Source organism: Falco biarmicus, chromosome 19, assembly GCF_023638135.1.
Source record: "Falco biarmicus isolate bFalBia1 chromosome 19, bFalBia1.pri, whole genome shotgun sequence".
Lineage (NCBI taxonomy): Eukaryota > Metazoa > Chordata > Aves > Falconiformes > Falconidae > Falco > Falco biarmicus.
The window spans coordinates 5287236-5314896 of NC_079306.1; the positions used below are offsets into that span (position 1 = coordinate 5287236).

Genomic DNA, 27661 nt, shown 5'->3' on the forward strand with positions numbered 1-27661 from the left:
ACGAAGGGACCCCAGAGCCTTTGTCTGCTGGGCAAAGGGGGTGCTGGAAATAGCGGGTGAGAATTTAATCTGCCGGATTGTTTCTCCCCATTTACTGGGAGCGTCTGAAAGGCGACGCCGCCACATTCCTGCAGTATTCATGAAGGCCCGGTGACAGCAGGCACCCAGAGCCGGGCACGGTGCGGAGCTGGGGACAGCGGGGCAGGGAGAGGGGCACAGCCTGCGTCCATCCGTCCGTCTGACCGGAGGGAGGTAAGGAGCTGCCCCAGCCGGGACAGGGCTGAGACCCTGGGGGCTTCCTGCAGTCTTGGGGGGCTGCAGGACTTGGTCTTGTTGATTTCTCTGCTGTCCTTGGCGTAGTTAGGGCTGTGGTCATCTGCTCCTGGAGCACATTAGCTTTATAAACACACTAAAACCCAAACATACATATATATATACAGGCAGACGCCTATATACACAGAGCTCGGTCCACATGGCTCTCCTGGTGCCACTCAACAAGCCTCCACCTCTCCTCCAACCTTGTACAAATCTAATTATCCCTCTGCTGCCACAAACGTCTCTCTTCAGTAACGGGAAAACTCTCCTTTCCCACCCCTGTTTGCTTACTGGTGGTTTTTCCTCCTGTCCTGCTTGTAACCCCAGCCAGCTTCTGTTTTGCTGGGGGTCAGCCAAGCCCCGGCGCACCCGCTGCACCTAACACAGCGTCCTGTGAAAGAACAACAACAACTTAATAGGGGTGTTTTAACCTGCTTTTTCCTGGGAAATGAGGAGGTTGAGCAGGGAAGGGAAGCTGGGAGGGTGATAGCATTAGATAACGAAGATCCCTGTGGCGAGGGTGTCGGGGACAAGGATGGGAAGACACTGGGTGTCCCCCAAACTGCCACCAGCAGCCACAACAGGGAGCAGCGGGGTCTCGAAGCCACGTTTTCCCCTTTTTGGCCGCTTTTGCCACCCCACCGGTACTTCCCCTGCACTGCCACCCATCCGGCTCCTGTGAATCCCGCCCGCCTCTGCCCCACAGGGATGCCACGGGGGCCACGCACCTGAGGGCCACCTGCATGGAGAACGTCACCGTGCCACCGGCAGTGGATGTGGACAAGGGCTTCGCCATGGCCTTCGTGGTGCTCATGTGCCTCTTCCTCCTGGCCATGATGGTGCGGTGCGCCAAGCTCATCATGGATCCCTACAGCGCCATCCCAACCTCCACCTGGGAAGAGGAGCAGATCAACTGAGCCAGCCCCAGGGACCCCCGGCACCCCCAGGATCACAGCCCCCAGAACACCCCCCAGCCCTCCCACGCCACAGGGCACTCCGACAACCCCCAGCCCCCCGAGCACCACGGCACCCCCAGACACCCTGGGCCACTCGGCACTCCAGGGCCCTCCAGCACTGTGGAAGCTCAGGACCCTCAGGGCTCCCCAGTGCCCCCCAGCACCCCAAGGCTCCTCAGGACCCTCAGGGCTCCCCAGTGCCCCCCAGCACCCCAAGGCTCCTCAGGACCCTCAGGGCTCCCCAGTGCCCCCCCGCACCCCAAGGCTCCTCAGGACCCTCAGGGCTCCCCAGTGCCCCCCAGCACCCCAAGGCTCCTTAGAACCCCCAGTGCCCCCCAGCACCCCAAGGCCCCCCAGCACCCTCAGAGCTCCCCAGTGTCCCCCCAAAGACCCCTGACATGCTCAGAGCGCTCCATCACCCAGCAGCCCAGCCCCCACAGAGCTCCCCAGCACCCCCCTCAAGGCCCCTCAGAGCTCTCCAGCACACCCAAAGCCCACCCACCCCCTCCGAGCACCCTGTGGGTCCCCGACACCCCCGGACCTACGCGGCCCCTCAGGGCCCCGGGCCCTTCCCAACGCCCTCCCCCAGGGGGCAGCACCGCGCCTTGTTGGGGGCGCTGCGCCTTTAAGCGGCCCTGGCCCCGCCCCCAGCGCATGCGCGGTGCCGCGCGCGACTTCGCCTGCCGGCGGGGGAGGATTGGCGCCCCGGGGGGGCGGGGCTACTGTAACCGGAAGTGACGTCAAGCAGCGTCCGTTGGAGCCCCTCCCCCCCCAAACACACCTCCTTCTCCCCAGCAGCTGGGGGCGCGGCGGGCCCCGGGCCTGGGAGCCTCGGTGAGTGCGGCCTGCCCGAGGGGGCTGTGGGGCAGGCGGAGTGAGGGGGGGAGCAAGGGGCCGTGAGGAAACGTGGGGGGCAAAGAGAGGGACTGTGGGGCAGGGGGAGTGAGGGCCTGTGAGGGAACGTGGGGGGCAAAGAGGGGGCTGTGGGGTAGGGGGAGTGAGGGGCTGTGAGGGGATACGAGGGGAAAAGAGGGGCGGGGGACTGGGGAGAGTGAGGGGCTGTGAAGGGATGTGGGGTGTAGAGAGGGGGCTGTGGGGCAGGGGGACTGAGGGGATGTGAGGGGATATCCACGGGTGAGGTGGGGGGGGGTGTTTGGGGGGAGGGGCTGTGGGGCAGGGACTTTTCTAGGACGACAGGTTGATGGAAACTTGCCAATCTAAGCAAAGTGCAGGGTGTAAGAGAGGGCGTGAGGACACTGGGAGTGGGGGGTGGGGGGCTGGGGGGTGAGGGGGGGCTGTGGCAGCATTGGGATGGGGCTGTGTGGGGAGGAACGGGGTTGGGGGTGCTGTGGGGGCTGTTGGACAGGGCCCTGGGTGTGAGGGGGGGTGGGGGGTGGATGGGAGGCGTTGGGAAGTGGAGGCTGATGGGGGCTGTGGGGGAGGTGTGTGGTCGTTGGGGTGGGAGGTGTTGAGGGGCTGTGGGGGTCTCTTTGCATCTGTCAGGCAGGAGGAGAGTGTGTGGTGGTGTGGCTGGGGGTGGCGTGGGTGCAGGTGGGGGAGAAACATGGGCAGGGAGAGCTGGATCGGGGTGACGGGAACAGGGTGGGGGCATGGGACCAGGGCTGCTGGAAGAGCCAGAGGTAAGGAGGGGCTGGAGACGAGGGTGTGCTTAGGTACAGGCAGGGAGCCTGAAGAGAGAGGTGAGAGCAGGGAGCGTTGTGGGAGGGAGGGAGGTGTCTGGGGGCTGCTGATGGAGGCCAGGCTTCAAAGGCATGAAGACTGGATGTGTTACCACCAGGCCCAGCTCAACAGGACTCGAGGGACAGAGGAGAGTGCTGGGACCATCCCCATCCCTGGGGCTGGATGTTATCCCGTTCCTTAAATGCCACAGGCAGGGGAGGACAGGAGCTCTGCAGGGCTGCTGTGTGAAGGTGAAGCTGTGGGACGGGCTGGGAGAGGCACCTGTGTGGCTTTCCTCCCAGGCGAGGCAGCGGGGTGAGAACTGCCCGCAGGTTTCGCAGAGGAGAGGGCGCTGAGGTGGGGAAACGTAAGGCTCTGACGTTCAGGGGGTTTGGAGAGTCTGGGCAGAGATCAGAGGAAACGTCAGGAGTCCCTGGTTGTCCTGGAATCCTCTGGCTCCACAGTCTGCTTTGCACTTTGGTTATTTTTGGCTCCTTGTGATGTTATCTTAACATATTTAACATTTTCTTCCTGTTTAGCTTTCAAAAAATGGAGCTTATGCTCTCGTGAGCGCTGTGCCTCAGAGGATGTGCTACAGCAGTAGGGTTTCACCAGCCTTTTCTCATCTCTTTGTGGTGTCAGTTACAACAGAAATGGATTCCCAGGAGATCAAAGAGCTGCAGCAAGAAGTGATGGACGAGCTGGGAATCTCCATGGAGGAGCTCCAGGATATCATTGACAAAGAGCTGGAGAAGTTTGAGTGTGTGAAGCAAAGGAAGCAGCAGCTGGAGGAGCTGGAGAAGTGCGTGAAACAGAAGGAAGAAGAGGTGGCTCATGTTGACCGGCTCTTTGATGACGCTTCGAGGTGGGTGCGCTTGGAATCGCAGCCGTGCGTCAGAGCCTTGGAGCAGAGGACAGGGAGATGGCTTGAGTGCTGCCCATTTCCTTTCGGTGTCTACTGATGCTGTGGTTCTACATCAGTTCGTTTGCCTGTGTGGTTGTTGAGGGATAATTAAAATTATTCCCCCTGTGGCTTTAAATCCTTCATGTGAATACTCTTCCCTCACCTCATCATGGTTGTATTTAATTAGCAGCTCCCCAGAAGTCAGTTCCTGTTTATTTCTGCAGTATTGTGGGATGTACAGCCGCACTCACCTTGTCTTTTCCTGTTGCTGCTCTTCTCTTTATTTCCCCAGAGCTATTGATAAATGTGAGATACTGGTGAAGGATCTGTACTCCAAGCTGGGCCTCCAGTACCGTGAGAGCAGCTCTGAGGACGAGGACTTGGCTGCCAAGCCCACAGAAGTGATTGAGATCCCAGATGAAGACGACGACGATGTCATGAGTATCGATTCGGGCTGGAAGCACAGTTCAGTATCTCATTGCGCCGCATGGGACTGAGGGGAGGGATGGAGATCTGAGTATGTCCCGGAGGAGCATGGGAACAAGAGGGATCAGAATAAGGGTATCATAAAGTTGGCCATAAGCCACGCTTGCCTGTAAGCGGGAGAGGATCAGGTAGGAAAACCCATTAGCTCGTGAGGAACATCACCGCTGCATGGTCTGCCAGGGCCTGTAACTGTTCCGTGGCTCCTGGAGTCCCAAACCGGGACTTCTCCCATCTCCCACCAGCCTGACCGTTGTCCCTGTCAAACGCTGCCCCAAGGGGGAGCAGCCTGTGCAGCGTCTTGTGCCTCTAGAAAGGGTGGCTTGGTAATCTGCTTCGAATAGATGCTTTTCTCTGTTCCCTCTTCTTTCAGTGGCTTAACTAGGGTGGATTTTTTCCTCCCCAAGATGTTTGAAACCACTTCTTTTCTCTTGAAATGCAGGCAACAGTAGTTCCAGAATCGCAAAGGATCAGACTCTGGTGAGTTGGAAAAGACTTGACTATAGTGTGCATCTGAAGTGGGGTTTTGCCGGAATGCTTAGGACAACATTGTATTCGGTACAAAAATGAAAAGATTCTTCATATTTTCTCTCTTTCCTTCCCTTCAGCTGCGGGAAGCCATGGCTGCAATGAGAAAGTCTGCCCAGGATGTGCAGAGATTTATGGATGCGGTGAACAAGAAAACAAATGCTCAGGATGCACAAAAAGGTTGGTGTGTGAGAGCCTCTTGAGACGTGGGCTGGCACCCCTGTGTGTCCTTCCCCTGGTCCTGTCTGCATCTGACAGTTTGGTACCTGAAAAATAACTATTCTCTTTCCTATTGGAAAGACCTATTAGGACATGTTGATTCCTAAGTCCTTTTTTTTTTTTTTTTTTTTTTTAAGCCCTTTCCGAAAGCAAATGCATGTGGTGCGATTTCCATAACATGAAAACTTTTTAATGGTGTTTAAACCTCACTTGCTGATTACTCCATCCAGTAAAACTGAGGCACTTAGGCTGACTGAACTAATGGAAGGCAAGAACGCCTCCTGTCTCAGGTTGAGATGTTCTTCCAGTTGCGTGCATAAACGAGGGAATCTTTGGGCAATTTCTTAACTTACCTTCTGTTGTTGTTCCTTGGGTAGATGCACAAACCCCTCAGGAAACTTCCAGTGCTGTCCAGCCCGTTGGCCTTGCAGCAGCTGGGAGCGATCTCAGCAATGACGGTGATCTGAACGTTGGCATGAGGATCCTGGGCAAAAAGAGAACCAAAACGTGGCACAAAGGAACTCTAATCGCCATCCAGACGATCGGTACGTCCCGTGCTTGATGCTGTGACTTGGTGCTTGTGGTTTTCGCTAAGCTTTGGGTGGATGGTGTTGATCAGGCTTGGAGCAGGTCTCCTCCTGTGTCAGAGCACTGGGAAAGAGTTGTGAGAACAACACATCTCCACTATATTTTACCTTCCAAATTAATTTCTGGAAACGCTTTCAGTAAGTTCTGAACTTGGACCAGAGTGCTGCAGGGTACTGGACTTCTTGCAGTCAGCTTTTATTTATCCTGCCGCGTTGAAATGTCTTTCAGGTGTTGGGAAGAAGTACAAAGTGAAATTTGATAATAAAGGGAAGAGTTTGCTTTCTGGCAATCACATTGCTTATGACTATCACCCCGCGCCTGAGAAACACTACGTTGGCAGCAGGGTTGTGGCAAAATACAAAGACGGGAATCAGGTTTGGCTGTATGCTGGCATTGTGGCTGAAACCCCAAATGTGAAGAATAAAGATAGGTATGTATTCTCCTCCGCAGTCCTGTACCCTCTCTCTCTTTCACATTTTTGTCTGTTTGTTTTCAGGGGGAAAAAAGAATAAAAAAAAGTGTATTTGCTACCACAGGATCGAAATTCTTTCCTGCCCTTTCCAGAGATGTAGTTCTGAATGTTGTTTCTTTGGTCTCTCTTATCTCTGAAAGCTCTTGGGTGGAGCTTCCATTCTATTACTCATGTCCCTGAGCCAGAAATTATATCTGGTAATTCATTCAAACCATCACACAAATGTCAGTCTGCACTGCTCAAGGCATAAAACATAGCGTTAGGAAACAGGAGCCCTAGAAGCGTTCGGTGCCAGCAGTGCTGCCAGAGCACTTACGGAGGAAACAGCAGGTCTAAAGCAGCCTTCTCAGGCGGCTGTAAATAAGGGGCAGGGCTTTTTTTTATGTTGTGGTTCAGGCTTGTGGTCTTTCTGAGAAGATTCATAAAGGATACAGTCACCCTCTTCGTTTTCAAGCGTGGATCTGCCGTAAAGGCCTAATTGTGTCAAGTTCTATCTGATACGTGTTTAATAACTGAAAATGAACTGCATTTATTACTCAGGTTGCAAATTTACTCCTCCTGGCTGGGCTGCCTGTAACGCTGATCCCTTGTCATGCCAAGCTTTGTACGGCTCCATATCCTGCAGTTATTGTAGAGAGGCACGCAGCACTAAGCAGTGCTGTATCCAGCCTTGGGGGTGTCCCCCTCTGAGCTCCCAGCCCCCCCAGACACTGGGGAGACTCTCATGCTCCTGTCCATGCCCTGGCGGTGTCCCTCCCAGAGGCTCCAAAATATATTTTTTCTCGGAGAGATTAGGAGCAACGAAACTGTCTTTTCCTTTACCTCCTGTGGCCGAGGCATGGAGGGAATGTGGAGCTGAGGGAAGAGGCTGTGCTATGCTGCTGGGAAGCCTTCGGGCAGCTTCTATTTTGTCTTTGGGAGCCGAGGGAGAGCTCGGGGCTGGGGGAGAGCTGTTCTGTAAGAACCGAGGGAAGCGGCCATGCTGCAAAGCACGCGATCTCCTCATCCACTGTGTCTGAGTCGAGGTTCTTCGGGACTGGCAGCAGAAACGGGAGGGGTGCTCCGCTTCCGTTATGTGATGTGGAGCTGCGTTTTACTCAGCGGTGTTTCTAATTTCCAACTTCCAACGCTGCTCTTCTCCAGATTCCTGATCTTCTTTGATGATGGCTATGCTTCATATGTCAAGGAGTGGGAGCTGTACCCAGTCTGCAGGCCACGTGAGTGATCTCTGCCCCTCCGGTGTCCTGATACTGAAATTGTATGGAGAGCCTTTGGGGGTGTGAAAGAGCCGGGACTCAAAAGACAGGGGACAGACAGGCTGCATGGCCCCTCTGCTGCTGTGCCTGTAGATATTTGCATATGAAGCTGGAGGAAATAGTGGTTTGTTACGGGCAGAGTGAGTCTGCTGTGATTCCTTGCACTCTGGGTGCATTAACGTGGCTGGGTGCCCTACCGCCAATAATCCAGCCACTCGGGATTGCTGCTTGGTTGTTCTTATGTAAAAATCCACCTGGGATCTCTTTGGGAAAGAGTTAAAAGTTTCTTTTTGTAAGAGTCTTTCCTCCTCTTCTCTTTCTCCCAACTGTCTCTTTCTGAGCAGTAAAAAAGACCTGGGAAGACATAGAGGATGTTTCCTGTCGTGATTTCATTGAGGAGTACATCACAGCCTACCCCAACCGGCCCATGGTACTGCTGAAGAACGGACAGCTGATCAAAACCGAGTGGGAAGGGACCTGGTGGAAATCCAGAGTGGAAGAAGTAGATGGCAGTCTGGTCAGAATCCTTTTCCTGGTAGAGCAATTTTCTTTTTCCCATTAAGAAGGGAAGATAGGCTTAAATTTGAGTTGGAGGGTGGCTGACTTGGGCTGGTGCAGTCCTGCTTCCTTGCTAATGGCAGACAGGGTCCTGGAGCAAGCAGGTGTTTTGCTCAGTAGGTAGACTGCCAGTTTCTCCTGTGCACTGATAGTGAAGGTGAAACACTTTCATTTGCATGACAAAAGCTTCAAAAGCCTTTTAAAGCATTTTGCATGTGAAACTTGAAAGCGACAGATGAATAAGAAAGAAAATTCATCATCTGCAGGTGTTCCATCCTGACCCTTTCCTCGATATAAACACCTAGCTGTGTCTTCTGTCCAAATACAAGTGTCGGTTTGAGAAGCAGGAGAGAAACTGAGCAGAAGCTGTGATAACCTGCTTGCTCACATTCTACAAATTGCAGAAAGGGAGCAGACGTACTGCCTGTGCTGGCTTGGCTCCCTTCCCGTCCAGGTCCAGATAGCTGCATAGCCACTGAGGCTGGGGAAGACATTGTGCACTTGCAAATTTAACCCCCCTGTCCTAGAGCAGATAACTTGTCTCCTGAAGGGGTCTGGTTTCTCCAATGGTGCCTCCTTGGTCGGTTGCTGGGCTGAGAACAGAACTGCATTTGAGGTTTGGGGACCTCTGTCTAGATTGGGTTTGTGTTCAGTGCTCCCCCAGACGTGATGAGTTATTTGCTGCATGGTCTTTCAAGAGCCTTCACGTCAATGCTTGCGCCTCCTTTCCATGTGATTCTGCTCACCCTAAAAGCATGCTGCTGCCTCCCAGGCCGGTACTGTACCTCTGGAAGCTCTTGCTGTAGGTGCTGTGAGTGTTGCCTTCTCCTTACTGCAGGATGATAAACGCTGTGAGTGGATTTACCGGGGTTCCACACGCCTTGAGCCCATGTTCAGCATGAAAACTTCCACGGCCTCCACACAAGAAAAGAAGCAAAGTGGACAAGCGAGGACTCGTCCCAATGTTGGTATGTGACATCTTTTTCAGTTGATATCCTGGAATTTGAGTGGACGTGTGGTGGGTTGGTGGGGGCAGGTGGGTTGTTTTGGCTTTTGTTTGGTTTTGGTGGTTGTTTTTTTAGCAGAACTCCTGGAGCTTTAAGATTTACAGTGGGCTTTTTCCCCTGGCATAAAGATGTCACAAAACCAAACTGCATTTGGGTAAAGTGGCCGGAATCTGTTTGGGGTGACTGGCTGTGACTCAGCTCAGGCAATGACCGGGTGTTAATTGTGAATGTCTCTGTTTTGGTTGCCTTCGGGGACTAAATCAATATTTTGTAGCTAGTGCCACAAATTTTGGTCGATGGTAGAGACTTTTCCTGCTGATATTTTGCTTTTTCCCCTCCCCACTAGGTGCCGTCAGGAGCAAAGGGCCCGTAGTACAATATACCCAGGATTTAACAGGAGCTGGTACCCATTACAAACCTTTAGAGCAAATGCAGGCGGCCTCGCTGGCTGCACAGTCCGTGTCTCCGCAGCCTGCTGAGATGGAGTAAGTACCTGAGTCAGTTCTCTGCTTCCACCACTGCCTCCTTTGTGTCCCGTCTCCAGTGCTCAGCTCTCTCAGGCACCACGCTTTCTGTGCAGAGGAATCCTCAGGTGCGGGTTTCCTCCCTGACTAGGCTTGTTTCCTGGTTACACGGATCTCTTTTAGTCATGCTTCTGGGGGAAACTACAGAGAAAGGCTGCTGGATGAGTAATTGGGGGCGGGAGAGCTGACAGCCCAGCACCCCCTGAGCCAAATGCCATTGTTCTTACTCAGGGCTAAAGCTTTGCACTTGATCTATTTCCAAGTTAGAAAGTTTGCTCCTTCTCTTCTGAAAATCTGAATTGCTCCCTCGTGTCACGATCCAGGCACTGGTCCCCGGCTGCCTTGTATCCCTCCACTCCGACTGACCTGCTCGCAGACCTCAATGACTTACAAGGTGCTGAGAACTCAGGATCAGTGGTTGGTCTCGGTGGTCACAGACCAAACCCGATAAAGCTAAGCCACAGCCAAGTCGCACACGTGCCTCCCGCTGCCGGGGGCCCAAGCAGGACGTTCTCGGAGGTGCAGGCTGGTGCCCAAGGAGGCCTGGATGAAGGAGGAGCTCGGCCTTGTGATGGAGGGAGCGTGTTGGAGAACACCAGGGTACCTGGGCGTGCGCTCTGGGACTGTAATAACTTTCTAGGGGAGAGAAAGGCTCTCCCAGTTAATTATTGTCACCACTGTGGATTTCCCATCCGAATTTCTGGACGCCTGGTCCCCTGCCAGCATATCTTCTGCTGTGACTGTGCCTTGCTGCATGGGCAGAAGGGAGAAAAGAGATGTCCCAGCTGTAAGGAACCTGTGCAGCACGTGAATCTTTATTTACCCGATGCTCTCCAGGCGTAGCAGCATCTCAGGAGCCCCACCTGCCGTCAGCCTCCGGTCTCAGGAGGGGATTCCTCACCAAGTACCAGTGCAATATGAGCCGTTCTGCCCCTGGATGTGGGAGCTCACTTGAGAATGCTCCTCCTGACGGAGACGTGAGAATCAAAGCTGTAATAGCCTTGTCCCTCACCTCTTACATGACCAAGGAGAGGCCGATGCTGAAGGAGGTCTGCTCCAGAACGAGAAATGCAAGCTGCCTCCTCCACCGTCCGCCCAGGGCCAGCCTGCCAGCCCCTAACACCAGAGCAGCCCGAGCTGTCGAGGCTGTAGGAAGGATGTGCAGGGACACGGCACGAAGGCGATGAAGTTGGACTGCCTGCCTGCTGTCTCGTCGGCTGCCAGACCTCTCCTTTTCCATTTAACGGTCCTTGCATGGTTACAGGAAGCCTTTTTTGTTCCCTCCAGACAGCAGCTTTGACTTTAGGATCTTGTTTTCAGATCTGATACAAGGAGACGCTACTACAGCTGTTGCCCTGCCCTGCCCTTAAGGAGTGACCGGCTTAAAGACAACTGGTTTTTAACAGTGACTGAAGGCAGCGTACCATATCAGTGTCCCTGCTGTCCCAAGGGATACTGTTGGGTTAAAACCACTTTAGTTTTAGATTATTAAAACTGCGAGAATGGTTTCTTCACTCTCGTGTTTTGTTTACTCTGAGGAAGGTCTAGTTCTCTTCCCTCTCTAGTCCCACCTTCAAGTTCTTCTACAGTGGCAGGGAGCCACTGTCAGCTATTTCTGACTCTTTAAAGCCTGTTGATGGAAGCTTTTTTTCTCTTCCTCTTGAATTTTGAAATGTGTGTTAACACCTTGCTTTTGAGGCAGACGTTTGCAGATAGTCACCCCCTCTTGCTCTCACTGTCTCCTCCTTTTCTGCCCTGATAACTGTGTTCTTCCACCTGTGGGAAAACCAGTGGCTGGTTTGGGGTGGTTTTCTGTTTAATCGGTATAAATGGATCAAAAACCTCCATGGTGTTTGCTTGGAACACGAAGGTAGTGTCTTCCAGGTGCCGCCCACCTTCCTGATGTGGTGCATCGGGCTGCAGAGGTGTTCGGGAGCCCCTCGTAGCCCTTTTGTCAGTGATGCTGTTACATTCCTTTGTGCAGTCACCTCTTGGTAAGGACAAGAGAGTCCACTGTACTCCTTGTTCCTCCCACTGCTCAGTACTGTTGCGCTGATTGAGCCTCTGTAAACTCTTGTTTCTGCTGTTGCAGGGGTTTCTTCAAGTAGTGGTTTGTCCGGCTTCCTGAAATAAAGGCCTTGGACGTCCTCCTTACACTCCCTCTCACCCTTATCCCTTACTTCCAAATAAATAGCAGTATGTCAGAAGTTGCTTTTAGACGTAGGCGAGTTCTGGCATTTGGTTGGGGTTGTTGTGGGATCCTGCAGCACCAATAGTCAGAAATGGGTTGATTTTCACACTCGTTAGGAAAAAAATCTGCTCTGTTTCTCTTGGACGGCACACTGTTGCCAACTTCCAGGGGGGAGTGTTATTCGGCCTGTCCTGTCTGTCTAAATCCTGCCGTTGCGTGAACGTGTACATCTTGCAGATGGCCTCCCTTCTTCCCTCGCGCAGGTGCACCGACAGTCAGCTGGCCCAGTCGAGGAAGCAAGTGGCCAAGAAAAGCACATCCTTCCGTCCTGGCTCCGTGGGTTCCGGGCAGTCATCGCCTTCTTCACCTGTCCTAAGCGATGCACCTCCATCGGGACGGCTGAGCGCGGCCCCCGCAGCATCGGTAGGCAGAGCTGCTTCACGCTTCCTACAAATCCCTGCGTGCGTGCGAGAGGTCGGGATTAGCACGGGTTTATTTTGTGACCGATTGACACCTTCACTCACCAGCTCGTCCAGTCCTGAGCGTTCGCCTTCCTCTTACCTTGTTCTCCCTCCCAGACAACTGTTCCTGACGTTTTGTCATTGGCCTGAGCTCGGGTGGCTCTGTGGCAGTCGCTGCGCAGCACAGAAGCTGCTGGTGTGTGTGCTGAGACCACATCCAACTTGTGCTTGGTTTTGCTTCCCTAGTTCTGATTGGGGGGTGGATTTTTCTGTTCTCTGCTGCTGGTAATGCTCCCTTTGTGGGCTGCCCAGCCTCGCCCCTCGGGGATGCTGGGGTTTGTGCCTATTTGGACTAAGCAGCGAAGCAGCGTGTCTCAGAGCAGCTGTTTTGATAGGAATTAAGTTGTGTCTCAACCAAAATCCCTCTGCAGTTGGAGGAGAAAGCGCTGCTCTTCCGTAAGCCGCGGCTGTTCAGTGTGTCCCTTTCCCCCTAACAGGCTCGCCAGCGGCCAGGCAGGCGGTGGCGCAGCGCAGGCCTTCCATGGCATGATGGACCGCGTGCCCAACGAGCCCTCTTACCGAGCCCCGCTGGAGAAACTCTTCTACCTGCCGCACGTCTGCAGCTACACCTGCCTGTCCCGCGTCCGTCCCATCCGCAGCGATCAGTACCGCAGCAAGAACCCCCTGCTCATCCCGCTGCTCTACGACTTCCGACGGATGACAGCCCGCCGACGGGTTAACCGCAAGATGGGCTTCCACGTCCTCTACAAGACACCCTGTGGGCTGTGCCTGAGGACCATGCAGGAGATCGAGCGCTACCTTTTCGAGACAGACTGCGACTTCCTTTTCCTGGAGATGTTCTGCCTGGATCCCTACGTGCTGGTGGATCGCAAGTTCCAGCCCTACAAGCCCTACTACTACATCGCAGACATTACCAAGGGTAAGGAGGACGTGCCGCTGTCCTGTGTCAACGAGATCGATAACACCCCGCCTCCCCAAGTGGCCTACAGCAAGGAGCGCATCCCCGGCAAAGGGGTTTACATCAACACCAGCTGGGAATTCCTCGTGGGCTGCGACTGCAAGGACGGCTGCAGGGACAAGTAGGTGAACTCCTCTGTGTCACTGCACCTGGAGGGTGGTGGGCGGCCCAGGGGGAATCTGCTCTGGTCACTTGTAAGTTTGACTCCAAGTCAGGCCCTGTCTCTGCACATAGACATGCAAAAAGATGCGATTTTTTTTTTTTTTTTTTCTCCTTGCTGTAAAACCGGTGTGTAAAACTAACTTCTGGTGCACAGGTGGGTTTTTCTCTGTGTGTCTCTCTAGATCGAAATGTGCCTGTCACCAGCTGACAGTCCAGGCGACTGGCTGTACCCCAGGTGGGCAGATCAACCCCAACGCAGGATACCAGCACAAAAGGCTGGAAGAATGCCTCCCGACAGGGTAAGCAGAGCTGCGTCTTCTCCTTCCCTCACAAATACCAGCGTCGGAAACTTGGCGCTGTGAGAGAGGCGGTATTTCCCGGAGCCAAGTGCAGATACTGAGCTCTTGATCCATCTGGTCCTGCGTGGCCTGGGACGCCCGTGCATTACCCTCGCACCTGGCAGCTCCGCTCTCCCTCCTGCGCTGAGCTTGCAGTCGCTGCTGCAAGTCCCTTTGCATCGTGACTGGTACTCCGCCGAGCCTTGGGATACTGCTTTATCGAGGAAGATCTCACTGTTCTCCTTTTCTTTCAGAGTTTACGAGTGTAACAAGAGGTGCAAGTGCAACGTTAACATGTGCACCAACCGCCTGGTCCAGCACGGGCTCCAAGTCCGACTGCAGTTATTCAAGACGCAGAACAAAGGCTGGGGCATTCGCTGCCTTGATGACATTGCTAAAGGCTCCTTCGTCTGCATCTACGCAGGTAGGAGCTCGCCCTGCTGAACAGGCAGGTAGGAGCCTCTCCTTTTTGAAACAGGTGCTGTGAATGCAAAGCCTTTGTCGAGCCACCATGCTTCCCGGCGGTCACAGGCGTTCAGATAGGAACCTGCTTGCTTTTGGTTCAGGACAGGGGGCATAAGTAGCTGAAAAGAGCCGGTTGTGTCAGGCCTGAGAGCTAGGCTTTGTTTATCGCAAAAACAAGGTGCTGCAGTGCCAGCGTGGCTGCAGTGCCAGCGTCAAGAGAAGCGCTCGGATCCCCAGAGCTGTTTCTGCACGCTGAGGGTGGATGAACACATACCTGCTTCCTGTTTACATCAAACCAGTTGCTGGAACGTCGGCACAAACCAATAAAATGCAGAAGTTGCGCAGCTTGGTTGCGTTAACTCCGAAATGAAACTAACCGCAGGCATTGCCTGAGTTCTGGCGCTCTGGTTTCTTGCCCTTAATATTGCCCCTGCGCTACACCGTCACCTCCAGCCCTTCCGAGGCAAAGGCGGTCGCCCCGTTCGAACGCCTGGTTGGAAGTTTCCATCTTGGAAGCCTGGATGTTAGCAGGGGCCCGCTGCAGGTTTATGTTACCTTGGGTGTCAGGGAAATACGTTGTCCTTTCCCAGCCCAGCTTTGGGATAAGGTGGTGTCGGTCCTGTTTGCTCCTCAGCGAGTCTTTGGGGAGGGTAAAACCTGTGGGGTGGTAGGAATGTCATCCCTGGGAAACTCACACTTAGGTTTCCTATTCCCCACCTCCAGGGAAAATCCTCACAGATGACTTTGCCGACAAAGAGGGGTTAGAGATGGGTGACGAATATTTTGCGAACCTGGATCACATTGAGAGCGTGGAGAACTTCAAGGAGGGCTACGAGAGCGATGCAAAGTGCTCTTCTGACAGCAGCGGGGTGGACCTCAAGGATGAAGAGGAGGAAAACACAGGCACCGAGGAGCAGGAGGAGTCCAACGAGGACAGCTCTGATGACAACTTCTGCAAGGATGAGGACTTCAGTACCAGCTCGGTGTGGCGCAGCTATGCCACGCGACGGCAGACCCGGGGCCAGAAGGAGAACGGGCTGTCGGAGACAGCCTCCAAGGACTCGGGGCTCACCCGGCAAATCAGCCACGACGAGACGGCAGTGGCCGCCTCCTGTAAGCTGCCGATATCGGAGGAGACCTCCAAGAACAAAGTGGCCTCATGGCTGAGCTCCAACAGCATGTCTGACACCTTCCAGGACAACGACAGCACCTCCTCCTTCAAGATGAGCGAAGGCGGCGAGGCCAAGGTCAGCAAAACGGAGCTCCCGGGTGAGCGAGAGAAAACCTGTGCTGCTGCCCCGGGCGAGCTGGATGGAGAGTCAAAGGCACCGAAGAAAGATGTAAGGGAGGGCTGGGGGGGCTGCGGGACGGGGAGGGGGGCACCGCGCCCGGCTTGGGGGCACGGCTGAGGAAACGGAGACACAGAGATGTCCTCGGCTGTGCTCTTGCTCAAATGGCTTCTCTACCCCTACAACACAACTGGGTGGACTGTGGTGCTGTTCGGTGTCCCCTCGCCCTGTGTTCGTGGCCTTTTGCCCACCGGGGGGGGGGGGCGGGGGCAGGGAGGTGCTTTTCCCCTTCCTGGGGGAAGTTGTGACACAGGAGGCCACAACGAAGTGGCTCGGCATGAGCTGAGCCGAACATCCCTCCTGCCCCGGGCACGACGTGCCCGTGCAGCCCTGGGTGGGGGAGCTGGGGGGGCAGCAGGTCTCTGTCCGCCTCCTGCTCTGGAGAGGGCTTGGAGCCCCCTGGGGGGGGGCTGTGTGCAGGGTGGGAGCCCCGCGGTTGTAACTTGGCCCTTCTGGAGCACCCCCTGGACTGGGCGTGAGGCCGAGCGGTGGGGACAGCCGGCTCCTCGCGCCTGGGCTGGGGTTTGGGGAGCATTTCTGCAGAAGGGCTGAAGAAAGCTCCGCAAGGGAAAGATTTTAATCTTCTGTACTTCTCCACTCTGCAGGAACCTGAAGACTCAAGCAAAATTCTTGGGTAAGATTCCTTAAATTGTATTTTCCTGCTTTTTGTTTCCAAATATCACGCTGAATGAATTGCTGTAACTCTGGGGCTGCCCCTGAACAACTCTACTAGTGCCGCTGCCAGAGTAAGCGGGGAGGTTGGGGGGTGGGGGTTGGGCTGTGCCCCGGGAAATTAAACGCTTGGTGACGGCAGTCGTGTCCGGCTCTCGCCTTCCCTCAGCTGCTCCGTCTGTGCCTGGGGACACCCCCCCGGAGCTGCAGGCGTGACCCGCTCTCCTCCTCGCCCCGCAGGCTGAGCGACGTGGGAAGGATGTACGGCTACAACCCCAGCCCTCCCAAACTGGAAGGGGTCCGGAGGCCGATGAGCAAGACGGCCCTGCTGCAGAGCAGGCGGCATTCCCTCACCCCGCAGCCCACCACAGACGTAAGCGGTGATCCTTCGGGCTGGGAGGCGCAGGGCTGGCTCTGCCTCGGCTCCCGCCGGGTTTGATGAGGACCTTGGACCGTGCTTTGGGTTGTTCCTATGCCACCGTTGCTCCCAGTTGAGCACCGGTGGTTCGGAGTTGGGATTTCCTGGGGACAGTTGATTTCCTTCAGACAGTGGGGCCCTTCACGGTTCCGAAAGCCCAAGAAGAGAGGACAGCACGGCCTTTGGGCCGTGACCGAACGGGGTGCAGCGTGCCTAGCACGCCAGGGAGCCGTTGCTTGGCAGAGCCAGGTCTAGGAAGCCATCCTGGGGGGGGGACCAGCTTTAGGTTTTGGGGTCTTCTCCTTTCCGTGCAAAACCCAGAGCACCTAACGGTGCAGGCTCGAGTTTCCCGCAGCCTGGGTGCCCCCTGAAACCTCGCTGCCCTCTCAGCCACCGGCCTGTGCGGTGGTTTCTGCCCCGTTCAGCTCCGAGCCAGCTCCAAAGGGCTTCCAAGAGCACAGAGGTCCTCTGCTCGGAGAGAGCACGGAACCGTGGGGGACGAGGGAGCCCTGAACGTCGCTTGGGAAGGAAGCGGGAGAGCGACGCTCCCGCCTGGCGCAGGCTGCGCTCGGAGCTGTTCCTGCCTTTCCACAGGACGTGCTGACCCTGTCCAGCAGCACCGACAGCGACGGGGAGAACGGGCGGGCGGCGGCGGGGCAGGCCCAGGGCACCACCAACGACAGCGACGACATCCAGACCATTTCCTCGGGCTCCGAGGAGGAGGAAGGGGATGACAAGAAAAACCCCTCGTCTGGCTCAGGTGCGGACAGCTGCTGGGGTCGGAAGGGATGGGGGGACAGCGAGAAATTTTGGCCAGAAACCACCGGGAAGGGCTCGTGAGGACACACCAGCTGTGAGCGTGTTGCATCCCGCTCCACACACCTCCGAGTTTTGCCTGAGGATTGAAGTCTGAAGGTTCCCCGTGTGTTGTTTGAGATATAACTGCAAACTCCTGGTCCTCAAGGACTAGATATTTCTGGACATCTTCAGAAAAAGCAACTGTGGGGCTTATGAGGGTGGGTCTCCAGGCTGTGCTGGGCCGAGCGGAGCTGGGAGCTTCCCAGGAGCCACCCCGGGGGTGGTATTTTAGGTCTGAGCTGCATCCCTCAGGCGCTCGCTACCCCCCGTGTGAAAGAGGGGAGCCAGCAGCGCTACCGTGGGGCTCCTCTTCTGGAGGACGAGAGAGAACGGGGTGGCGTTGGCTCCTCTCTTGCAGCAGGTCCCGTGAAGAGGCAGGTGGCGGTGAAATCCACCCGGGGCTTCGCCCTGAAATCGACTCACGGCATCGCCATCAAGTCCACCAACATGGCAGCAGCCGACAAGGGCGAGAGCGCGCCCGTCCATAAAACCACTCGCCAGTTCTACGACGGAGAGGAGTCCTGCTACATCATCGATGCCAAGCTGGAGGGCAACCTGGGCCGGTACCTCAACGTGAGTCACTGCCCCGGCAGCGGGCGAAAGGGAGCGTCCCCCGGCAGCTGGGAAGGGAAGGGGACATCTTCGGGGTGACTTGGCCTTTCAGGGGGCCTGTTCCTCCCCAAGACTAGATAAATACAGTAAAAAAAGTGGGAAAAGAGCAAGATTAGGATGATCCATGCCCCTCCCCCCCGCCCCTAACGTGAGTGAAACGAGGCAGCTGCTCCAGCCCCGTGACACGTGGTGAGCAGGATGGCCAAGTCAGTCCTTCCAGCGCCGTTACCTTTGCAAGCGTGGATCCTGTGACTCATCCCTGGCGGCGCAGGCAGGGGAGGGAGCGTGGCCTGTTTCAGCAGGCTTACGCTGGATGCGGCGGACAAATCGGGAACGCTGCTTGTTTATAAAGGCTTGTGTTTACCGCGGGCCGCTTTGCGCCCCTTCCGACGCAGGAACTTGCTCACTGCGGTTGTCTCCGCTCCCTTCACAGCATAGCTGCAGTCCTAACCTCTTCGTGCAGAACGTTTTTGTGGACACGCACGACCTCCGCTTCCCCTGGGTCGCCTTCTTCGCCAGCAAGTGAGTTGTGGTGCACAGGGAAGGGCCGCTGGCACCCCCACTCCTTGGCCGGGGGTTTCCTACTCCTGGTAGCCACTGCCCCTTAATTTTACACCAGCCCGAGCGGGGAAGAGCTTGGAGCAGAGTTGGGCGAGGGTCTCTCTCCTCTGCTGGAGATCCTGGTGCGCTTTGCATCAGTTTTAGACCTTCCCGAAGCGGGGAGTTAAGTGCGGAGCAGCCAGCTGCCCAGCTCGTTCGAGTCACAAACCTTCCCGGCAGCGCCAGGCGGGCGGTGGTGAATCCCTGCCACGTGCCTTTTGGGCACCGCGAGCGCGGCGGCGCCTCTCTGAAGCCCCACGGGAGTGATTCATCGAACTTTGTCCCTTCGCTCGCTGCAGAGCCGAGGCAGCCGCGCTGGCTGCTTCCCCCCTTGCCCCAGAAGCAGGACCCCGCCGCCCTGGCCAGAGAGGTCCTGGGCAAGCCTTGCGCTCTGCTAGCAGGAGCTCCAGCTTATCCTTCTTTTTGGAATCGCCTCTTCTCCCAGCCTGTCCGGTTTTCTTAATTTTATTTTTTTTTTTTTTTTTTTTTTACTTCCCAGGAGGATACGAGCCGGCACGGAGGACATGGGATTACAACTACGAAGTAGGCAGCGTGGAAGGCAAAGAGCTGCTGTGCTGCTGCGGGGCTATCGAGTGCCGAGGGCGGCTGCTCTGAGCGTCCTCCTGCCCCCAGCGGATCCCTCCTGCCCCCAGGCCTGGTGCTGACTTTCCCTTGGCGAGGGGAAAGTTTCTTCTCAAGAGGTAGTTGTTTAATAGTAACCATTACGAAGCCGATTACAGCTCCACGTTCTCCCGTTCCCTTGAAAGTTACAGCAGCAGATGGGGATGGATCAAACTGTAAACCGGCACGGGGGTGACGGCCGCGCCGCGCTGCTTTCCCTCACGTCCCAGGGCTGCAGGCTCCCTGCTTGTCCCGCAGGAAAGGCTGTTAGCCCGGCCCTTACCTCCCCGAGCTGCGCACAAGCAGCTGTTCCAGCTCTCCACCACCTTTAAGACACAAAGCCCTGGGCAGCTACAGCTCCCGGTGGTGCTGCTGCTGGTTTTCCAGCAGGAAACCCTTCCCCAAGACTCCAGGGAAGTGTTTTATGTCCCTGCGGCCTTGGGATGGGACGGGAGCGAGGGGGGAGACAAGCCCACGGAGAGCGGACCAATCTGGATTTACAGCAGCCACACAAATTTAAGAGGGGGGAAAGAAAGTATCTGTCTTCAACTGTGATATGTTGTAAAAATCTTTTCATTGTTAAAAAGCAATAAAGTATGTTTTTCTATTAAAAAAAAAAAAACCAAAAAACAAACAAACAAAAATGCCCTGAACCTTAGACACAGTCAAAAGCCCTGAAAAAGCAGGATTTACCCCCTTCCTTCATCCCCGTTTCCACAGGGTTTGCAGGAAAACTGCCAGAGGCAGATGGGCCCAGGCAGGCCGAGATGGGCACGGGGAGGGCGACGCACCCCCCGAGGCACTTTCACCTTTCCTTCCTCCTAGCAAAACAAATACTCATTAAACCCTCCACTTGTTCAAACTAACGAGAAACTGGTTGAACTTTTCTTGCTGGGGAGCCGACCCGCTGCCGGTTGCTTTCTCCCACCCTCCTCAGGACGTAACTGGAAGCTGAAAACGAAGAGTTCAGCTGAAAACACGGCGCTGGAGCTGCAGCCGGGGCAGCCTTGAACTTGACTCAGTCAAACCCGACTCGATTTAGGCACCTGCGGAGGGGTAGGGAAGGGCAGAGCTGGCGCAGGCAGCCAGGGAGGGTGGAGCAGCCGCCTGCCAGCCTGGTCTGGCTGCTGGACACAAACCCGCAGCAGTTCCACAAGGAAAATTTGCTTCCCCTTCCCCCCCCCCCCTGCCCGCCCCCTGGCAGCAACACACAATTCCCAGTGTTGGGGTTTGGCTGGTTTTTTCGGGGGGGGGGGGGGGGGGGGGGGGGGGAGGGGAGCAGCTCGTACCTGCACATCCAAACGGTTCGATAAAGCACCGTAAACACAGGCTAAAAGAGGCAGATTATTATTTTTTTGAACAAACTGGAATCAAATCTCACGTCACCCAGCGGCTGAAATGCAAAAACACCGCCCTGGGGGGAGCTGGAACAGGTTCCAGCCGCCACCCCCCATCCCTCAGGCGCCCAAGACTGACCCCAGCGCCCGCAACGCTGCGCTCACACAAGGGAGTCTTTTTTTGCCATGCTAAATAACCTTTTTTAAAAAAAAAAACACCAAAACAAAAACAAAACAAAACCTTTCTAGGGCCTCCACGAGCTCCAGTTCCATCCTTAGCGTCCACCTGAATAGCAGCTTTGTCATCCCAGAGGGCGGCCGCTCCTCGGGCCACCGAAGCCCACGCTCCAGGCTGGGTTTGAAGACAGAGAGAGCTTTTGGGGAGGGGAAAAAAAAAAAAATATATAAAAATATCAAAAAAAATCCTCAAATCCACCCACTTTTAGCGCTGCCTAAATGAGAGCTCGAGGGGGCTGTGCCAAGGCGATCACCCCCGACCCCCCCACGGGGGCCAGGGCTGCTGTGGCAGCCAGAGAAGATGCCCAAGCCCTGTATTTTTTTTTTTAACCGAAGTTTATTAGTTTTTTAACTTTTAATATATTTAACCTTTTATTTAGAAAAAAAAAAAAAACAAAAAAAACAACAAAATACGTTTTGGTCTGGCGTTGGTTAATGGTCCTTTTCCCCCCACCCCTCCGCACTGGGAGGTCTCCCCGCATCCCGGGTGGATGCAGGAGACAGAGCCAAGCCTGGCTCCTTCTGTCTTCCAAATAAATAGAAACCAAAAAAGAAAAAAAAAAAAAAAAAAAAAATCAGTTGCAAATTTGTCCTGTTACAGCCAGGGAAGGGACCGGGAGAGGCCACAGAGAGGGAGGGACTCGAAACCCATTTACAGGAGAGAAACGAGGGGATGAAACTGCTCCGAGGCGTGACCAAACCCCGCGGCCTCCCTCCGCCAGCACTTCCACAGTGACATCCCGCACTCCCACAGTGACATCCCGCACTCCCACAGTGACACTCGGCCACCAAACACGCAGGGCTGGCCCCGCTCCTCCCTCCCAGCGCTCCAGCGGGGATGGAGCTGGGATTGTGCCCGCGCTGCCACCGCTCTGCTGGGCACTGGGTGGGGAAGGGGCTTTTTCCCCGGTGTTTGAAGAGGCGAGTGCAGGATGCGCTGCCCCCCCGGCGAGGGGCTGGTGGGGAAACGGGGAACCAGGAGGCTGGAGCCCTGGCGAGGGGCTGGGAAGGAGCCAGCCCGGAGCGATGCCAGCGGGACCCATCCTCGCTCTGCCTGTCCCGGGGCACCGCGCTGGATTAAGGCAGCAGGTGAAAGGCAGGAAGGGCACCGAGGGTGAGCGTGAGGTGGGGAAGCAGCGACGCTGCCGTCCCCTCGCAGCCGCAGACCCTCTCCGGAGGAGGCAACGGAGGGGGCTGGGGGCCGAGACGGGCTCTCCGGGGTCCCGGGCAAGAGGATGGAGGGGATGGGGACCTGGGCGCTGCGCGAGGTGGCAGCGGTGGGATTGGGCATCTCACGGGTTTGGCCTCCGGCGGGGCCCCCGGCCGCCCCCGCCAGCGCAGAGACGGGGCGAGGGCGCTCAGTCGGTTTTGCGGTGGTTGTTGTTGAGGACGGGGTGGCCGTTGGAGAGGGGCCCGTTCTTCGCCGCTTCCTCCTCCTCCTCAGAGTTGTCCGTCTCCTCACGGTCGCTCCTCTCGTCCTCCACCACCTGCGGGGGCAGAGGGGAGGGCGGGGGGCTCGGTCAGTATCCTGCTGTGCCTCAGTTTCCCCCATCGCAACCACCACGGTCTCCTCCCCACCAAGGGCTCTCCGGGACTCAGGAAACCGCGTGCATTCCGGCTTCATGGACTGGGGGTCTCCCCTGCAACCCCCCCCCCCACCTCATCTCACCCCTGGGGTTGACCCCCACCCTCCCTCCACCCCGAGCCGCACCAGCCGGGACCCGATACAGCCCCGATGCCCCTCACGGTGGGCTGGGACCCCCGAGCCGCTCCCCAGCCCCCTCTTACCTTTCCAGTTATAAACTTCTGGGCCATGCGGATGATGAGGTAGGCCCAGAAGATGTGCAGCGACTGCAGCACCACCATCATGAAGTTGAAGAAGTAGTAGCCAAAGAAGGCAGGGTAGAGATCCAGCGGATAAACCACCGTGCAGTGCATGATCCTGCCGGGAGAAGCAGCGCTGTTACGAGTAGGGACCAGCATCCCACCACCCCCCCCCGCCCCGCAGTGGGGCTCCCTGCCCCATGCCTCAGTTTCCCCACCCGTTCACCAGCAACCAGCGCTCACCAAAAGGGCAGGATGACCAGGCGGGTGACGATGAAGACGGCGGCGAAGATGATGAAGATGTTGTTGCAGGTGTTCCTCCAGCCGGCATAGTTAAACATCTTGGCGGACTGTTGGGGGCAGAGGGGGGGTGAGCGGGGGAGGGGGTGTGGGCCGTGGCCGTGGCTGCGGGGAGGGGGTCGTACCTCCAGCAGATAGTCCGACGAGTCGTGCAGGGCCATGATGAGCGTCCCTGCGCGGATGTAGTTGGCGAACCAGGAGAAGCTGATGAGGATGATGGTGGCGACGTGGTGGATGATTTGTTCCTTGAAGTCCTGCGCCCAGGAAAGGGGGAACCGGGGGTTACAGCATCCTGGCTCCGACCCCCAACCCCCGCCACCCCACTCCTCTCCCACATCCCCCCAGCCCACCGGTCCCTATCACCCACCACGAGGGCAAAGAGAACCCTGCCAAGATGCCCCCCGCCCCCAGAGAGCCCCCCCTGCCACAGCCCACCTTGCGCTTGACGTCGGAGGCGATGCTGAAGAGCAGGGACCAGTAGAAGGAAAGCTCGATCATGTAGTACCAGTACTGGGAGGGCAGCATGCTCTGGAGGCCAGGAGACAGGTTGTGGGGGGATACTCCATGCGCCCCAGTGGGGTTTGATCCCCCTCTCTGGCCACCAGCCAGACCCACGGGTGTCTTGGGGACCCTCCCGCACCCCATGGCATGCAACCCCCTGCTCCGTGCACCAGCCAAACCCACAGGGGTGCCAGAGACACCGTGAAACCTGGAGAAACCCCCCCGCAGCCCCCAGAGAAACCCCCCCAGCAACCCCCGGGCCTCTGGCCCCCATCTCCGACTGCCCCAGGCAGCTCCGGGGGCAGAAGGACTGTGGGATGGCGGCTGGGACGGAGTCGGGCGCTCACCTGGATGGGGTATCCCTTCCACACCTCCCGGAGGTCGTAGAACCAGGGTTTCTGCAGGAGGCGGAGGGGAACGAGAGACAGAGAGGGGTTAGAGGGGGCGGAGGGGGCCGGGCGTGCACGGAGAGGGGGGATAAATACTTACATCCACTATGACAGCCATGCCAGCAATGAAAGCAATAAGGTAAAACGTGAATCGCCAACTGGAAAAAGGAAGCAGATGGTCCTCAGACGGGCACCGGGGCGAGGGAGGGAGAAGGACGGACCCACCAGCCCCATATTCCCCCCTCCCAGGGCAGCTCCCTACCAAGCAGGTGCCCCCAAAGCCCCCCCCCCCTCCCCCACCGCAGGGTGACAGTGACACCAGGCGCGGGGTCTCACCTGGCCTCCCTGAACTTTTTGAGCAGGCTGGGCCGGTCTTGGTTGCGGCGGCGGCGAAACCAGCGCTCCACCTGCCGCACCGTGCAGCCGCTCTTCTTGGAGAGCATCTCCACGTCGGCCTAGGGGACGGCAGGGACGTTAGTGCCGCGCCGCAGGGCTCCGGCTCTGCCGCTCGCCCCCTCCCGCCATGCTGAGCCCCTTTTGGGGACCCCCTTTCCCTCACCTGCTTGGGGTGTTTGGTGGTGGCGGCGTAAAACTTCTCCAGCACGGCGTTGGGGGTGGCTTTTAACCTGATCTTCTCCTTGACGTTCAGCAGCCCGGCCAGTGGGGTGGCCACGTACCTGGGGAAGGAGTAGGGGGGTGTAAGAAGCCCCCAGTCCTGTGTCACCGAGCTGATCAAAGCCACCCAAGGACCTCCAGCTGCTCAGTGCCCCCGTTTCCCCATCCCGCTGCTCCTCCAAGGTGGGTTTTACCACAGGGGGACCCCCCCAGACCCTTCAGGGGTGGGGGACTGGCCCGCCACGATGCAGCGGGGCTGTATCCACCCTGGAGAACGGTGCCTCCTCCCTTCTCCCACCGTCCCAACAAAGCCCCGTCTGTTCCCGGTCTCGGCTTGCCATTGTTTGCCCAACAAATCGCTCCTTAAACGCCGGGGCCGCGGCCGCCTGCGCCGCGATAAGGGCGGCAGAGGATGCACAAAGCCGGGTTTGTGTGGGGCCGCCAGGGGCAGCCCCCCAGCCCTAAACGGGGTGTGGGGCGAGGGGGGGGGGGGGGCAGGACCCCCGCAGTGCCACGGTCACCCCCAGCCAGGCAAGCGCAGGGGGAGGCAGCCAGGGGAGCAGCACGGCGCATCCCCAGACCCACACACAGCCCCCAGGCGCAGGGGGGGCTGGACCAGGGCAAGCCCCCCACCCTGGGGAAGGGACTCACGTCTCGAAGAGGTGCCGGACGATGAGGAAGAGGAAGGCCAAGGGGAGGGTGATGTAGAGATCCGAGGCTTTGGCGTAGACTCGCCCATCCCGGTCCTCCAGGTCGGCCCAGGTGAGGTTTGCCGGGAGCCAGAGCCGTTCCCACCAGAAGTAGCTGTACAAGGTCTGGAACATGCTGGGGGGGAGCAGAGGCGAGGTGAGGGGGGGCACCCGGCACCGCCGGTCACATCCCCCCTGCCTGGTGCCCCCCAGCCCACCTCAGCCCCCGGCCCGGCCAGCGGCGGGGGGTCCGCGGCCGGTGAACGCCCCCGGTGCCGCAGGGCGGCGGAGCTGGGCCCCGACACAGGACTTTGCTCCCGGCGCGGCAGAGGTCACCGGGTGATGATTAACCGGGGCCGGCTCCTGCTCCCAGCCGGCAGGACGGATCCTTGGCACGGCCGGCGGGAAGAACCGGCTTCCCGGTCCCCGGGACTTCCCCGCAGCATCAGCCGGTGACAGACACGACCCCAGGATGAAGCCCCCTGACACGGTTTCTCCCCCGAGCGCCGTGTTCGCATCCCGGGGTTGGTCCCCAGGCCCAGAGGGGAAACTGAGGCACGGAGCCCACCGCCAGCGCCAGGCAGCTGGACCCAGGCGGCCGCACCGCGCAGGATTAGGGATTTGCCGGCAGCACAATGAGCACCTTTGTGCCTGCGAAAGGCTCCCGGCGGGCACGGCCAGGCAGAGCACGGCCACCGGCACGGCCACCGGCACTGCACGGGGAAGCCACCCACCGCCGTGGGGTCTCTGCATCCCAGCTCTTCCCTCCCCTCCACGCGGGCACCTCCCAGCACCAGGCACGGGCCGGTTCTCCCCTTCCCTGGGCTTGGGGGGGGGGGGGGCTGGGCTGGGGTCGGGGGTCCCCGGGCAAACCCCCGAGGTGGAGCGGGGATCTAAGGAGGGGTGAGGCGGCTTCGCACCGGCCAGGGGAGAAGGGGAACCAGTTTCGCAAGGCAAGGCAGGAGCACGCCCCGATTCCCAGTGAAGCGGAGCACCGTGCCGCGGGCAGGTAACGGGCAGGGCAGGCGGCGCAGGCAGGGCAGCAGCGGGGCAGCGCAGGCAGGGGCTGGCAGGGCAGGCAGCGCGGGCAGGGGCTGGCAGGGCAGCGCAGGCAGGGCGGGCAGTGCGGGCAGGGCAGCGCAGGGCAGCGCGGGCAGGGGCTGGCAGCGCAGGGCAGCGCAGGCAGGGCAGCGCAGGGCAGCGCAGCGCAGGGCAGCGCAGGCAGGGGCTGGCAGGGCAGCGCAGGCAGGGCGGGCAGCGCGGGCAGGGGCTGGCAGGGCAGCGCGGGCAGGGCGGCGCAGGGCAGCGCAAGGCAGCGCAGGCAGGGCAGGCAGCGCGGGCAGGGGCTGGCAGGGCAGCGCAGGCAGGGCGGGCAGCGCGGGCAGGGGCTGGCAGGGCAGCGCGGGCAGGGCAGCGCAGCAGGACTCGGGGTGAGGCCCCGGCCAGGGCCGGCGGCACCCCCTGCCCGGGGCCACCGGGCCCAGGCGATGCCCCGGGGCCGCCGAGCCCGCGCGGGGAGGGCGCCGCCAGCGTCCCCCCCCCCCGCCCGGGGCGGTTCTGGGAGCGATCCCGCTGGGAAAGGGGAAAACCCTGGAACGTTCCGGTCACGGGGAGGGAAAAAACAGGCCCGGGAACGTGGCTGGGCACCGGGTCACGGCCCGGACCCTGCACCGGGGGCTCGCGGGGGTTCGCCCCGGCTGGGGGCACCGGGGCAGGGCAGGGCCGGGGCAGGCGGGGGCCGCCCGCAGGCACAGCCCAGCCCCGGCGGGGCCGGAGGCCAGGCCCGGGCCCTCGCAGCGCCCCGGGAGGCACCGCCCCCCCCGGCCCGGCCCGCTCGGAGGAGCCGGGGGGTCCCGCCGCGCCGGGCGGGGACCGAGGCCCGGGGCCGCCGGCGGGCGGCGGCCGGGAAGCACCGGGGGGAACCTCGCCGGGGCCTGGGGCGGGCGGACCCCCCCCCCACAGCGCCCCGCTGGGCCCGGGGCTGCCCGCCCCTCACCGGGCCCGCGCCCGCCGCAACGGGGCGGCCCGGGGCACCGGGAACCAGCCCCCGCCCCACCGCGGCCCGGCCACAGCCGCCGCCCCGGCCCGGCCCAGCCCGACCCTCCCGGAGCGAGGCCGGTCCCGCCGCAGCCCGGAGGCCGCAGCCCCCCCCCCCGCCCCCGTCCCAACTCACGCGCCGCCGCCCGGAGCCGCCGCCGCCGCCGCCGCCTCGCGCTGCCGCTGGCCCCCCCCGCGCGCCCCGCGCCAGGCAGCGGGCGGGAGTGACGTCACCGCCAACGCCGCGGGCCCGCGGGGAGCGGGGCCTGCCGAGGGGCGGGGCGGGGCGGCGCGCCAGGCCAGAGCAATCCAGCGCCGGCACCGCGAGCGGCGGGCCGCGCCCGCTACACGTACGCCCTGCGCGCAGCCCTGTACGCCCGCTATATGTCCCCTGTCCGTACCCCTGTGCAGCCCCCATCCCCGTCCCTATACACCCCACACACATACCCCTGTGTATGCCCTTCGCCCATCCCGATACATGCCCATATGCTCTCTACACATACCCACGTGCATGCC

The 27661-nt window shown here is 58.9% G+C and overlaps 3 protein-coding genes across 5 annotated transcripts in view; 1 reads left to right on the forward strand and 2 right to left on the reverse strand.

Annotated features, from left to right (window-relative positions):
• ARNT (aryl hydrocarbon receptor nuclear translocator) overlaps positions 1–1197 on the reverse strand; it is a 29124-nt gene extending 27927 nt beyond the window's left edge. The window contains exons 1-2 of the mRNA XM_056322301.1: positions 1044–1197; positions 607–706 (exon numbers count right to left, since the gene is read on the reverse strand). The gene's annotated coding sequence lies outside the window, so the exon portion shown is untranslated. The remainder of the gene's footprint in view (positions 1–606; positions 707–1043) is intronic.
• An 835-nt stretch (positions 1198–2032) lies between these two features.
• SETDB1 (SET domain bifurcated histone lysine methyltransferase 1) lies at positions 2033–19874 on the forward strand. Its single transcript, XM_056322321.1, is given in 23 exon segments — positions 2033–2105; positions 3491–3816; positions 4148–4320; positions 4781–4818; positions 4947–5046; positions 5463–5630; positions 5902–6103; positions 7289–7362; positions 7746–7936; positions 8798–8927; positions 9313–9451; positions 11945–12104; positions 12656–13242; positions 13466–13582; positions 13876–14045; positions 14810–15426; positions 16041–16069; positions 16348–16480; positions 17120–17285; positions 17745–17956; positions 18429–18517; positions 19095–19115; positions 19117–19874. Coding segments are annotated over 22 exon segments (3888 nt in total). The 5' UTR covers positions 2033–2105; positions 3491–3538; the 3' UTR covers positions 19211–19874.
• Positions 19875–20547: 673 nt separating this feature from the next.
• Positions 20548–27434, reverse strand: CERS2 (ceramide synthase 2). Of its 3 annotated transcripts, XR_008819052.1 has the most exons (12): positions 27282–27434; positions 25071–25244; positions 24364–24481; positions 24141–24259; positions 23905–23962; positions 23763–23813; positions 23350–23442; positions 23040–23168; positions 22858–22964; positions 22579–22732; positions 20795–22277; positions 20548–20609 (listed from the first exon to the last, which is right to left on the reverse strand). XR_008819052.1 is itself a non-coding variant. In XM_056322315.1 (11 exons), the coding sequence occupies exons 2-11, from the start codon at positions 25241–25243 to the stop codon at positions 22149–22151; spliced, it is 1131 nt and encodes a 376-aa protein (XP_056178290.1). In that variant the 5' UTR covers position 25244; positions 27282–27434; the 3' UTR covers positions 20548–22148. The 3 variants fall into 3 exon arrangements, 2 of the variants coding, with proteins under 2 accessions (XP_056178290.1, XP_056178291.1); XM_056322315.1 differs by having other exon boundaries at positions 20548–22277; XM_056322316.1 differs by lacking the exon at positions 27282–27434 and adding an exon at positions 25327–25577 and having other exon boundaries at positions 20548–22277.
• Positions 27435–27661: the final 227 nt, after the last annotated feature.